Source organism: Python bivittatus, unplaced genomic scaffold, assembly GCF_059951505.1.
Source record: "Python bivittatus isolate LINGU-HERP-01145 unplaced genomic scaffold, Pbiv_v1 ctg000020_np1212, whole genome shotgun sequence".
In the NCBI taxonomy this organism is placed as follows: Eukaryota; Metazoa; Chordata; class Lepidosauria; order Squamata; family Pythonidae; genus Python; species Python bivittatus.
In genome coordinates this window covers 67,868,800-67,883,988 of record NW_028277030.1, presented here as the reverse complement: position 1 = coordinate 67,883,988, position 15,189 = coordinate 67,868,800, and the positions used below count along the sequence as shown (strand labels likewise).

The 15,189-nt window shown below is 38.4% G+C and overlaps 1 protein-coding gene across 4 annotated transcripts in view; it reads right to left on the bottom strand.

Annotated features, from left to right (window-relative positions):
• The window catches only part of LAMA2 (laminin subunit alpha 2), a 426,899-nt gene extending 412,095 nt beyond the window's left edge, over nucleotides 1-14,804 (bottom strand). For 3 of the 4 annotated variants that reach the window (XM_088140685.1, XM_088140689.1, XM_088140691.1), the window contains exon 1: nucleotides 14,577-14,801. In XM_088140685.1, coding sequence (XP_087996811.1) covers nucleotides 14,577-14,706 — 130 coding nt within the window. In that variant the 5' untranslated portion in view covers nucleotides 14,707-14,801. Of the gene's footprint in view, nucleotides 1-14,576 lie in introns of all 4 variants that reach the window. The other variant, XM_088140697.1, reaches the window with a different exon arrangement.
• Nucleotides 14,805-15,189: the final 385 nt, after the last annotated feature.

Below are 15,189 nucleotides of genomic sequence, written 5' to 3'. Positions count from 1 at the left end.
TCTCTGTGACACTATTGTTTTACTAGCAGATAACAGAGGGGCAGAGAGTAACTTGAGAACTATTACTTATTTAGGTATGGCTGCATCATCATATGAATACTGTACGTATGTGTATACGTATATATTCTTTTTCCCTTCCCCTTCTTGTAGAACTGTATAAATATCAGAGCATCCATTTTGCCTGTAGGGGAGTGCCTCCCACTAACTTCTGGTGGGGTCCCCCTCCAGTACGTACTGCTCAATAAACAGTGCAGTGAAGCCTTGATTATTCTGCATTTGTGTCCTGCATTTTGATCCCACACAAAGAAGAATTCATGTGTCCTTCAGTTACAGCAAATCATCCAGGTCACAAGGTAGCAAAGTATCTCCAAACCATGACATTTCTACTCTCATGCTTATCAGTTGGCAGGAGGTTCATATTGTGAAACACAGTGTTTGTTTTCACCAGACATAACCAAAATCATGGAGCCCCAATATTTCCTCTTTTGACTCATCTGTCCATCAAATGTTCCTTTAGAAGTTTGGAAGATTATTCAGGTGCTTTATGGCAAACTTGTGATAAGCATCAATGTTCTTAAGAACAATTACTTCTGTCCTGCTATTCCCATTAATCCCACTGTTATACATTTTTTAAGTAATTTTATTAAAGTTTACAATTATAATAATAAAAACTAATACAAACTAAAAAAAAAAGAATAATAGCTGAAAAGCAATTTCTGAAAGTGATTAGAAAAGGGAGCATGTGAACATAGTATCCTTTCAAAGGCACCAACCACAGCTTGAACGAGATAGCTATTCCTTCATCTCCCAGAGTTCTAAACCTGCTGGAGATGGCTTTCTTGAACTCTCCTCACAAGGAGCAGCTGTCTGGAGTAGTTGAGGGTGATCTCAAGTCCTCTCCTTGTCCAGAGAGGAATTATCAAAGAGCCAGTCTACTCACTGGCTTTTCATTCCGCCGTACTCATCAACTTGGCTTTTTGCGGAGCCATCTTCACTCCAACATTTCTTCCCCAGAAATCCAATCCCATTGTTATTTCTGATGGTGGAGTCATGAACAGTAACTTTGGTCAAGGTGACAGAGGTTTGCAGATCACTGGATATAGTTCTAGGATACTTTGTGATTTCCTGTTTCCTTTTTATGTTGCAGTCTTAGAATGATTTTGACTGGATTCCAAGTCTTCTCCATCACAAGACTATGTCTCTCACTGTAGATTGATTAAGCTCCAGAGCTTTAGAAATGATTTTGTAACCTTTTCCAGACTGATAGGCATGAATGACCTTTTACAGAGGTCTTCAATTATTTCTTTTGAACAGAACATGATGTGCCTTTAGAATCTGCAAAACGACATCTTCCTCAAGATCTTCAGTGAGGGGAGCCAAAGTCTGAGAGATTTATATAGGGTAGGACTGGACCAAATCAACCCTCATTGTTTAATGAATATTCCCACAATAGGCCTTCATTATCCCTTTATCTGACTTGACTGAAGTAGGGGAGTGATTATTTTCTTATACTTGCATGCTGCAGATTGTATGTCTTGTTTATGAAATAAATGAGAATAGCACAAACTCTGGTGTAATTTATTCACTCAGACTCCCTTTATATATCATTAGGGCACACATGAAATTTTGATTATATTCACTGGCAAATATACATAAACATTCAGGAAGTTCATAAAGGGGCAAATACTTTTTCACAGAACTGTATACAGTAACTACCCAGTGGTGAATATGGATATATCCACTGATTGCATTGGTTAGGAAAGACATCCTATGTCTCCTAGCAAGACTGATACATTTCTATATTTCCCAATTGCTACTATTTCATGCATTTTCAAAAATATCCTGAACTATAGGGGCTGAAATTCTGCTTCCTGTAGGAAAAGAAGTGCAGACACTGAACAGCTGTCTATGGGATACTCTCACCTTGGTTGGTAGATGGTATTTCTCTTTGCAGTAGGTGTGGCAAGGTTTTAATAATATGAAATACTTCTAATGCTAAACAGAAAAAAGAGAAGATATATTCATGCATTTATTTATATATATTTATCAAATTTATAATCCCACTCAACTCATAACAGCTCTAGATGGTGTACAAGTTAAAAAACACACCCAGTACAATAAAAGCAAAAAGAAGATGATAACTTGGAGATAATGTACTGAATATATTAATAAAATTCCTTCAGAAGGCACAATCTCTCCTAACCCAGTGCCTCAGGAAAGAGTCAGGTCTTCAAAGCCCGTTTAAACGCCAGAGGGTCAGGTAATAAGATACATCCTGAGGACATGATGAGCATTTTTGTTCCTTAGAGTTTTAAAACCAGATGTTCCAAGGTGCAGTTGACATTATTCATTTTAGCCAGAAAGCTGCATTGATGATTCATGATTATTCATAATAGCATTGCATTCCTCTTTAAGGACTATCTTATTTCAATACAATGTTTTACAATAGCATGTTTTTGCTAACACTTTAAAATACTGGAAAGGAAAAAATGTAGTAGATTAATCTTATCCACAAACTAGTTTCAAATTAAGCAAAGATACTACATTCCAAATACTGAGAACTACAAAGAAATTGCTACAAAATGTGTTGTTTTGGTAGTCATATATTGCCATCACTTGACAGTCTTCACATTTCTCTAGAGTTGTGGCTGATAGCCATTACAGGCCAAATGCTCAATAATTTTTCTAATACTTTCATCCAGGAGTTTCTATTGTCATATCACACCTATGGTTAATTTTATACTGTGTACAGTTGTTTTAGGGAGCCACAGTTTCCACTGCAGCTACTTACTATGTCCAACTTAGCTCTTCAGACAAATCTGATTGCTGACCACTACAGAAAGCAAAATACTGAATTAGCCTTGGTCTAATTAAGTATCGTATTTAAAGCATTCACCAAGTAATATATTATTACTATGTATTACCTTTTGAACACAATTTTATACACTGAAATATATGTTACCTAATGAAAACATGTATTTGCTTTTTATCTTTATATTCTGTCCAGTTTTGTTTCCTAGCCTCTTTATGAAAGCAACCTATTTTACCCCTGTTGAAACTGTAGAAAGCTGAGAGGGAAACATTTCCCACTTTTCTATATTATAGAAAATCATATTGCCAGAATGACAAATGCAGAATAACCTTTATTTACTGCTTTAAAAACTTTCTAAACAAGAAGTTTCTTGATATATTAAATATATCTGATAAATTATAGGTGTTTTTAGCAGTCAGAAGTTTCATAAATAACATCTATTGCCATGCACAAAAGAAGTTGCCTTTAAGTGTCTTCTGTCACTTTGGTCAGTGTATCATTGCTCCTTCAAAAAGACCAATTTTTGCCACTTACTGTATATGTGGGGAAAATATAAGAAAGAAAGAGAGAAAGAGAAAAAGAGAAAAAGGTGTGTTGAATATAATAACAACAATGCAACTGTTGTTTCAACTTTGGTATAAGCATCAGCACAAGGAATCAGGAAGAATGTGAATAGATGACTGGGGAAAGATAACCTGGGAAACTGACACTCACAGAGCTGAAGGTTTGCAAGAGAAATACTGCTTTAGAGAATAAAACTATAGTTGGTCTAGGCACCAACCAAAAACTACTTTCTTCCAAAGGGGAAAGGAACAGGTAATACATATTAAGATCACAGCAGCAGAATCCTATTACCTTGACTGGTCATTGAGGCCAGCTGATTGGCTATCATAATCAGCTTTGGTTATTTTAGGCTATGAATCCCTTCCCTCAAAGTGGAGTAATTTACTTTTCAAATAAACATGTATAGGATAATGATGCACTTTCCCTTTTATATTGGATTTAGGGCCAAGCTAATGTGTGTACGTGCATGTATGTAGCTGTGTGTAGTTTTTCATTATCTAACTATAGGCACAGAGGTAATCCTTTCGGTAGATATGTAATGCTCATGGAGACAGGCATGTCTTTCCTCTCTCTGGTATTACTGCAACCAAATTCGCCTCACCTCCTCTGTCATAGCTAGAACACTTAAGAAAAGTCCCCATTGGCAACATAGGAGTTTTCCCCCTCCTTAAATATCCTAACTGCGGTGGGGGTTGAAATTCACTCTAGTCATGTCTGGAAGGAAAGAGATAAACCTTTATTCGCTGTTACCGTGCTTCTTGTAAATGTCACCAGGCAAGTCTGTAATTAGGTAAAGTTTGATGCCAAACTACATTAGCTCAGAACCTCATGATCACTGCTGGCAATAATCTCCATTATTAAAAAGGTTAATATATGATTTTATCAGTCTTGTTGTATATTAATGATTTCTTTAAAAAAAAAACTTTGGATAAAAGATTTTTTTGTTTTCCTTTCAAGAGGCACTGTTAATAGAACAAAAATCTAATACCTCTGGAACGAATTTACAATTACTATCAAAATGTAAAGAAATTATGCTGTTTTCAAACTGCTAGAGGAGAATGAAATTCTTAAAATGAACTCACAGATCATTTCTGGAAGATTAATAACCAACAATGGAGCTTTGGTAGGTACTGGCAATATCTTCAATAATTATCCTGAGAAGATCATCATTAATACATCAGAAGTATCTATAGGCAATCACATTTTACAAAGAAAACATAAAAAGAGAAAAAATATTTTCAATTTTCATTGTTGAATTTACAAATTATTGTAATGTGTGATGCAAACATTTAAAAATGCTACTGTTATGAAACATAAATGGTTTGATAATTTTAGCATTCAGTTACATTGGTTGTTCTTTGGTTTATCCCACTTAGAGTAGCTGGAAGATCTACTTGTTTTGCACTGCTCTTGCCTCGTTCTTACAGCAAAGCTTATCAATACTTAATTCAATGCGTGGCTTTGTTTTTCAGCCAGCTTGTCACAGAACCTAACATTTGTTTGTTTACAATACATAACATAACAAGATACATAATTACATTAAAATTAGCATAAGGAACAGCAAATACAATCTGATTAATATTTCTGTCCCCAGAAAATATTTAGTTGCTTTATCTTCTTTCTTACTGAAAACACTATGGGGTACCTATCATTGTTCTTCCTCCCTATCTTTCCAAGATATTTAATAAACGAATTGCCTACCTAAAATATAATGTTCCTAAAATTAATATAAATATTCATTGTGTGCATAAATTTATATGTATCAATTAGCATTATATATTTGGATTCTAAACATGCATTGTAGAAAGGCATGATGTCTTTTTTAGCCATAAATACCAACGTGCAATAGTCAATTAACTGATTAAATGTCTTTTAATCAATTAAATAAATGCCTCCAGTCAATTAGGCCACTAGTTATTGTTCAAATAAGTTCCAGCAGGAGCTGATCTATGAAGCTATCAGGGAAGAAGAGAGCCAGTTTGGTGTAGTGGTTAAGGCATCAGATCAGAAACTGGGAGACCGTGAGTTCTAGTCCTGCCTTAGGCATGAAGCCAATTGGGTGACCTTGGGCTAGTCACTATATTTAGGCCACAATCCAATGACTTCATCTAGAATTAGCATGTAACATAGGACTGCTACCCTTCCAGATCAGGAATCTTCTTGCTTCTGAAAGAGGAATACAGTATCAGTTTCCATTATTGCTTCTGTACTGACTTCCAAAGCTGCTTTTCCAAGGTTGAGGATGTCCAATCTTGGTATGCCTCAAAAGAGGGAGGGGATGGTAACAAGGCAGGGCAGGGTGATTGGTGGATCCTCAGCCTCCTTCTAAGCCTTTCCTACAGTCCCAATGCCTGTAAAATCTAGATCAGCATTCAGTCTAATGATTGCAGAGGTTATAATTTATTATAGTTCAAGTTCCAACAATGGTTTGGCTTACAGAGCCTGCTGTCCAGGTACTAACTGCTGACACACCCCAGTTTTTTGCTGAATGAAACAGATGTCCTAGCTCCATTTCAATCTGACCTTAGACTCAACTTTGAACAAACACGGAATTAGACATATTGAACAGGGGGGAGTACATCCCTGTCATTCTGCTGTACAGGTAGTCCTCAATTTACAATCTCAGCAACTGTTTAAAGTTATGGTAGTGCTGAACAAAGAGACTTGCAATCTGTGCTGAAGTTACAGCCGCTGCAGCGGTCACATGATCAAAATTCAGGCGCTTGACAGCCTACCCACACTTACAACTGCAGGGGTGCTTCAACTCCCCCCCCCCGCCTATCTCATCCCAACTATGCCCTTTTAGCCCCTTGCTACCCTGTGCTCCACCACCCCAGCTGACCTTTGCCATCTTCTTGCTCCCACTGCTCATGAGGCGTGCCCAGCCTGGTGGCTGGGCTGGGCTGGGCTGGGCTGGGCTGGGCTGGGCTGGGCTGGGCTGGGCTGGGCTGGGCTGGGCTTCATGCTGCAAAAACAAAGAAACAAACAAACCAAAAAAAACAGCAGAAAGCAGCCCCAGAGCCACTGTGCACCAAAAAGCCCCTTTGCACTGCGCTCCTGGGCTGGGCTGGGCTAGGGCTGGGGTTCGCACTGCAGGAAAAAAGAAAAAAGAAAAGAAAAGCAGAAAGCAGAAAGCAGAAAGCAGAAACCAGCCCCAGAGCTGCGGCGTGCCAAAAAGCCTCTTTACACTGTGCTCCTGGGCCAGGATGGAGCTGGGCTTCGTGCTGCGGGGTAGGAAAAAAAAAAAGCAGCCCTTCAGCTGCTGCGGCTCTGCGGCTGCTTTCTGCCTTTTTTTTTCAGCTTGCACTGTGCCAGTGACTCATGCACCCTGCGCACCTTCCCCAACCCTCACCACACCTCCCTCACACCCTCACGCATTATCTCCAATCCTCACTGTGCCTCCCTTGCACCCTTGCACACCCTCACACATCCTTGCATACCCTCCCTGACCCTTGCCAAGCCTCCCTCACACCTTTGCACACCCCTATGCACCACTACACACCCTCCCCGAGCCTTGCCATGTCTCCCTCACACCCTCACGCCCTCCCCCATCTGGCAGCAGTCACTTACCTGCCTGCCAGCCTGCCTGCTTACAAACTACCGGGAACTTACAACTTCCTGCCAGCGTCCCCACTAACTTGGTTGTGGGAAGCTGGCAGGAAGTTGCCTTGACTAATGACCATGGGATTCAGTTAACAACGGCAACTGGGACTGCAGGAATTACTGTTGCTAAGTGATACAGTTGCGTTTTACGACCTCATCCCTTAGCAACAGCAATCCCTGCAGTCCTAGTTGCCGTCATAAATTGAGGACTACCTGTATTGCCTAATCTATTAAATTTGTTAACAACAGCAGCATCTCAACTGAGAAGAAAACAAAAAAATTATTTTTAGATATTCATTTGTAAATTTTATTTTTTCTATATATTCAAGCACTGTCCTGAAATATATGGGGGTGGTTGATCGTCTTGATGAAAACACTCAGCCATTTATGGAGGCCTCATTACATCACATACACATATTTTATAAAGGTTATGCTTACTGCCAGACTCAGTTTTTGAGTCAGAGTCTAATGTCATTATAATGCTTATAGCAGCTGTAGCAATAATAATCCAATGAAATATTGTGAAACATTATCATGAATTATAAACACATTTTTGAAATCTCCAGCTCAAGTGCTGCTGCTGTATCCAGTCCTGTGGCAAGTTGGCAGTCTAATGGTATCACCCTAGGTAGAGAAGTAAAGTGGCCAATTGCTAGCCTTTAGCTGCATCACTTTTTTTGTTTTCGTATATGAAGGGGAAGAAAAAAAAAAACTTTTGGATATCAGCAGAAAAATGCTCATTCAATATATTCTTTGTGTTTGTGAGACACTGGATGATGTCCTATGCACTTATGCAACAGATTCCGTGCAGGCATATGGTATGACAAAGTCACAATTTTTTGTAACTTTCTTAACTTCTAATTTGATTTATGCATTAGATGACACATGAGAGTGTACATGGACAGATGGGTATCTTTACCATTCAATCGCAGCAAAATCTGAAAATTTAATTTGCATTATTAGAGGCAGTTTAATACTTTTTTAGGTCAATGAAAGGTCTGAAATGATGAAAAAGATCACCTTCTTTAAACGACTTCATTCTCTCTTGATTAAAAAAGTTGATACAATGAACATCAAATGGCATGCTACCCTTTTGCAAATCACTGATATTTACTGTTGCTGATCACAGTGTTTTCAAATGCAGTTGCCATTTCATTTATGTTGTGTTGTTCTAAAACCCAGTATATAAAATCTGCATGCATCACGGTAGTTCCAGAACTTATTGTTCTTCAGGGATATTGCTTCCACATGAATTTAACCAATCTTCTTTGATCGGTGGTACAAAAAATATTTATTACCTTACATTTCAGAATGGCAGTGTGAACAAATTTCAGGGTATCATTGTCACTAAAACACTGTATTGTCCTAAACACAAATTGTCACTTCGATATACAGTGCTTCTATTTTAAAAAACAGAAAATAGGAAGCAGGCCAACAGCTTAAATACCACAAGGCATTGAAAATAAGGACTGGAATTTTGAAAAAAGATCATACTATGTACATGTTTAAAGAAGAATGTAACACAAAAAACTCACACAACTATAAGACAATCACTTATGAGCAAACAAGCATCAGGCACAACAAAGTTGAATTTATCTAGTTGGACTACTCTAGGATTCTGCACTCCTACCTGCTAATTTCTGTGACCGCCCTAGCCGCTACTCAGATTATCCTAGCCAAAGTACTGATTTAACTCTGTTGTATCATCTTGTACCAATAAAAAAAAACTGCACGCATATAGCAATCTTTTTAAAAGACTGGCATTCCAATGAAGAGGAATGAATATGCCTGTAAGGCAGTTGCCTCCCTTTTACTTTTCATAATATGTAACTGGAACATGAGATTACAGAGTCAAGTATGGGAGATGGGCATATATATAAATATAAATAAATAAATAAATAAATACACAATTCTATATAAAAATATACATGGATCGTATTATAAGCATCTTCGTATCATAATTTTATGCTAGATATATTTATGATGCTACATATTGCAGTAAAGATGTTAAAAGATCTTCATTACGCTCCTTATGATCCAAGCAATCAATGAATGGGATGTGAGAATGAATAACCTTGAGAGACAGGAGGAAGAGCCACAGTCTGATAAGAGAAATCTGAGTCCAAATGAGGATGGGAGTGGAGAAAGCGCCTCAGAAGGGACCCTCCCTAGTTCTCTGGAACGTAAAGGTGGGGGGAGGGGAAGCCCTTTCAGACTGGCAAGAATCTGTTACTGTAACCTTACAATAAAGGTTATATTAGGATTCTTATTTTGGTTTCCTGGTCTGGACTACCTTGAAGGGCTGGCCTGGGGGATCCAACCCATTATTTAAAATGCGTTAAATTGTTCATTTTTAAAAATATGAGCCTATTGTATTAAAAAAACAAACAAGCAAAGCTAACTGCTAGGAGTTTCACTGGCTTCAACAGAAATAAGCATCTTCTTATACTTTACAGAAAACGCTTCCAACGCAGAATCCAATTCCACCTCCACCCAAATCTTCCTTCTCCTTCCTGCTTCAGAATATCTTTCAGTTGGGAAGAAAGAAAGAGATGCAAGGGAGGATAAAATCGCACCTTTCTTTTATTGAGACAAGGAGCTGCATCAATGAAAAGGATTCCCTGTATTCCATCTTTAAGTGGTTATCCCTAAACGAATTGCACTAAAGCAGGGGTAGGCAATTTTCCTTGGTCTGGAGCTACAACTCATCCTGACGATCAAAAAGAAAGAAGCTAATATTTTTGATTTTTTTTTTTCCCTTTTGGGGACACAGTTAAGGCTTTGAATGGGTGTATCTGGCCTTTGGGAGGCAAACTGCTTACATTTCGGTGCTTATAAACATTTCCCATCCATTAAAGCAGCCAAATTATGCAATTTCGGCCCGTTTTGTTGCAGTGGATTCAAAGGTTGGAAACAGAAGCAGTCTGTCTCAGAATGGCCTGCAACTCCCATTCCTACTCTTATTTTTAACCAAGACAGAGAGAAAAACATTGTGCAACACAAATTGGCTGTTTGTATCAAATTTTAATGGCAGAATATCAGATTATTTGGAGAACGCCAATGGGTTGCTACTACGTAGCATCTAGGCCATTGTTTATGGATTGCCCACCTTGCACTAACCTGTATATATTATATAACAGGGAAGCAGAAGAATCACAGGCCACATTAATACCTATCCTATTAGCCACTAAGGGAATATGCAACCTTTGCATTCTTATGTAAAAGCTAGTAAAGGACATGAATGGGTGATCTGAAAGAGGTATTTCCAGCAAATATATTACCAATCTTGCAAGGAGCAAGGTTTTCCTACTACAAATCACTGTCCCCTTTCTTCTGAGGATGAAATCTGTATTCACAGCCATAGGCCCAGGTTGTAAGGTATTACTCAAATGTTTACTCAGTGTAATGCACATTAATTATAGAACACAAAATAAACAAAATACACAGTGCAAGATTAAAACCTCAATTAAAAAAATCAAAATAATTCTACAATGACTATTTAATAAAATGTTATTTAGCAATAATATTAAAACCAAAGATTCAAACATAATGAAATAATTTGAATGTTCCAAGTAAATGTTGATGGAATTTTATATTTAGACACCCACATGGTTTGTGTTATGATTCCAGTTTTGAACAGGTGGCCCACAGTTGGATACCAAGTCCTTTTAAAATTTTGCAAAAAATAACCTAACGTATATCTAACTTGCTAATAAAGTACCAATACAGATCAGGATGTCACAAATCAAGTTTGAGTCTAAAACACTAGAACATAAATAATAAATTCTGAATATTTGAACTGAATGCTCTATTTCAAAATCTGCAAGAGGTAGTATCTGAAACTTAAAATAATGTCAGATTCAGGAAGTATGCCATAACTTAATGTGAAATATCAATTGTTTAAAGTCAAGTGAACTGCATTATGTATTTTCTCCACTCCCACAAGTTTCATTCCAATACTCTGGAGGAGGCAACAAAGTGTACAGCATGTTTTGTTCTGTATCTTTTGGGCATGTTTCATTTTTGCTTCTGCAGAAAACGGATACAGAACACCCTCTCCCCCCCACCCCAAAAAATCTAAATCTGCAGTACTCTACAATATAGTTTTTCTTAAGCCAACCTGATACAGTCTAAAAATCCTCTAAGTGTGGGTAGGGGAGAATATTTCAGTCAACAAAAGAACAAATAACATATGAAACAATGACCTAAATACTAAATTAAGTCCAGGTTTTTGACCACAGATGTCTCTAAACAACTTTAAAAGTTGAATTGTCTGAGATGCAAGATGTGCTAGAATTCTATATTTTAATGACAATCCAGAAATCCTGCAGAAGTCTTAAGGATATAATGACCAAAAATGCCTAAAAGATGGTTCGAATTTATATATGCATGCGCATGTGCACATACACACACCCCTAAATGTCTTAAAGTGTCATTTCACACTATGATAGGTTTATTCTTCAGTATGGATTAACGTCTCCTCACTGAGAACAAGCACAGTAACTATTATACTAGGTTTTGAATGCATGATTGAGATAAGAATTTGAGTACCTTTCCCCAACCTAGTGGGGAAAAGCTACAGATGTTTTAGGGCACAGATGTTTTAGGACCATAAATATAGAATTATAAACTAGCATAGTAGCTAAGAAGACTGGTGTTGTCATTTGACATATCTTAGCGCACTTGGTTGAAAAAGGGTGGATTAAGCCTCAGAAAAAGGCTATATTACAGTTGTATTCTGTGTTGTTTTTCTATTATTAGTTTTCTGCAGAAACAGAAAATAAAAAATATAAAGAAAGCACAAGTTAAAAAGATGTATCATTACTTGTTCTAAAACTAAGAGAGTAATGAACAATTAAAGGAAAAATTGGGCCTTTATGAGAGTGGGTCTTCAGAAAAGTCTCCTTTGCACATCTTTAAAAAGTTTCAGAATACTAGCTGACCAGGAAATGAGATGAAACCTTTGTATGATTTAGCATTTAACCTATTAAATCTATCTACTCATGGAATCTTCCCAGAAGTTCATCCTGTAACAGAAGCAGGAGGCACTGTGGGATGCCAAGACCCAAGGGGTGGAAAAAGATACAAGACTATCAGGAAACAACGGGAAACAGTATCCTTTTATTATTTAGATTCAGTAAATGATGGAAAGTGTGCATATGTCTTCCTCTATCCTACTCAGTCTCCAGGAGGTTCCTTGAACATTGGCCTTCTTGCAATTACCTCTTTCAACTTTCTTTTCTTTTTTGAGGGGAAGGGGGGTTTCCTTCAAGTCAGTCTTGACTCCTAGCAAATGCCTAGGTAATTCTATGCAGTTTTCTTGACAACATTTCTCAAAAGTGTTTTGCCGCTGTCTTCTTTCTAGGGCTGAAGGAGACTGACTAGGTCAACGTCATGTAGATACGCCTAAGGCAGGACTGGTTTATCATGGGACCTTGGACCAGGTACTCTCTTTCAGCCAGATCTAACATATAGGCCATTGTATGAAAGTAGAAGGAATTATTTCTGTTATTAGCTTTGTCTCCTAAAACTCTTGAGAGGAAAAGTTAGATTAAATAAAATCAATTCTTGATCTGTACCAATGACCCTCCTTGATCACGGATTTTCACTACCACTCATATTACTTATATGTAAAATGTTGAAATGTTCTATCATGTGACATACAGTATATAGGGGAACAGCAATCATTTCAGAAGGAGAAGGAGGAGGAACAGATGGCACATAACTAACACTATGTTAAGGCTGGTGTTCAGTTAGCATCTCAGCCTCAAGTTTTTTTATATATTACAAATTTCACAGTTGGGTTGTGATGGTCACTGGCAAATAAGTATGCTTACATGGATCTGTGACTCTGAAATATATCAGCAATATCTGGTTTCTATTTAAAATCAGGCTGCCCACACTAAATAAACTGACATATATGATTCCTTCTTGTTCTTTTTCTTCACATCATTCAGCTCTATCTTTTCCATGACTCCTATTAATTTACATCCCAACTGCATTGGCTCACAATCTTCTACTTTCCTGTTCTTCTTTTCCCTCCATCTTGCTGTTTGCCCTCTGTCCCTCCACAGTGTTGAAATCGAGACTGTAAACTCATTGGGGCCAGGACCTTTCTTCCTTTAAAGTGCCATGTACAATGATCTATAAATAACAACATCAGCACTATGAGAGGTGACAAAAATGTCTAAGTATTTCTATAGCTGAAAATTACTCCTTGTCTGAAGCTTAAAGGTCAGCAGTACTGAATATATGTTCCAATGATTTTTAATGTGCTATTTTAAAATGCAAGTTACTGTTCCTGTTTTCCCGTGATTCAATTTCCAAATGTAGCCACTATGTCTGAGAGATGCTTTTCCCCCCTATTCTATATTAGTTTAAATTATATTAAGATATATGCAACCCAAATCCTTTGCAATTTTACTTCCAATTAATTTCCACTGATTTCAGTTGTACTTATCCACAAGTACATTTGTAAAAAGCTGCAGCTATAATCAAATAATCTTCTATGGGTTAAAATTGGTATTAAAAAAAACAGTTGCTTGAGGTTTTTGAAAAGGGATAATACATCACAACCATCTAATCCTCTCACCAAAAAGTGAGATGGACAGAAAATCCCTAGATACTGGAAGTTTTTGATTACTTTGAGATTACTACAAAAATTCACAGGTCTTTATTATTCAAGCTATTTTAATTAAGTTTCCCCATCCCAACAAGCCTTACTGCAATCACTTTAGTGCACTGAAACTTAACATCAAGCTACAGGTATCTTAGATCATTCTAGAACTGTTTTTGTTCACATTACCCTCCTAAACGGTTTTCTCCTTTCCTATTGATTATTTTGCCACATCCACAATAAAATCAAATGATACCATACAATTATATTATTACAGAGACAATAACAGATGAGGCTTTGCTTTGTTTCGCTTTTATTGATTGTCACATCTTGGAATTATCACCATAAGTTTAGCCTGAACTTGACTGAAATCTGAGCCCTTTGGAAATATGACTTTTTTATATATATACTGGACAAAGTCTTTTCTTTCTATAGAAAACTTCCATAATTACCCAGTTCTCATACCATTATTATTATTAATATTCTTGCCAGCATTAGAATTCAAAATCCTTCTTAACGGATCTAGATTTATAATCTCAAAGCAGCTTGAAATAATTAATGTGGAGAGGGAGTTCTATTTGCAAAGACCCCATTTCTCTGAAAATTGTATTTTGTTCTGTGGCAGGCCCAAGATGAGATTTTTTAAGAAATCATATTCCCTCTAAAAACAGAACCAAGCCAGAGAGAGCTGACATCACTCTCCCAAATACAAACTGGAAGTCCAGCTTCTCAAAGGGAAACTTGGTCTCTGTTTGGACCGTATACTGATGCTACTCGGGGGAGGGAGATGTCACCACTTTTCTTCATGGCTGTCATGGAAAGGAGATCCAGAGCCCAACAGGGGGAGAAGAGCAGAAGGGAGAAGCAAAGGAGGGGAGAGGGAGATGCAGCAACCGAAGTGTGTTGTATTTTTGCCAGAAGCCCCTCAGAGATGCACTACTCTTTAGGGAACAATTTCTATGCCGCCAAATCTTACTGTACCTCGTTGTTGCGGCGCTGTTTGTTGCTGGTGCTGGCGCTGCTGCGGCCGCCGGGGCTGCAAAAGTAAAGAGCCGCACCGGCTCAGGGCGACGGTGAGGAGCAAGAGTGGAAGCCAAGGCGCCCGCCCCATAGCGGCCAACCCTGCGCTCTTGCTCCCGCGCGCGCTCTCCCGCTCTTGTTCGGCCCTCCCGGCGAGCGCAAGGAGTATGAGAGCAGGCAGACGCTGCGCCTCTGAGGAAAAGAGGAGGCGGCGAAGCCCTGGCTGTCACTAGGGAGGGGACCGCGGACGGACACGCCCCTGTCGCCTTCGCCGCCGCTACTTTTGCTCTCCTGCCCTCAGCTTGTTCCATGGGGGCTGAGAAGTCACAAGACAAAGAACAGTCGGGAAAGTCTTCGAAAGAGGGAGGCTTAGCGAGAATTAATGGGGGGGGGGGGGGCCGAGCGTGGGAGCGGGTGCTGTACACGCCTGGAGTGGAGAGGAGATAAAAGAGTAACTACTCGATCTTGCCTAGAGAGTGAAGGTGGGAGTCTTTCCAAGCCACAACAAGCAGCAGAAGAGTGTAAAACTTGGGCGCTCTAACAGTCTAAGAGCTGGAAGACGTTTCATAAAATC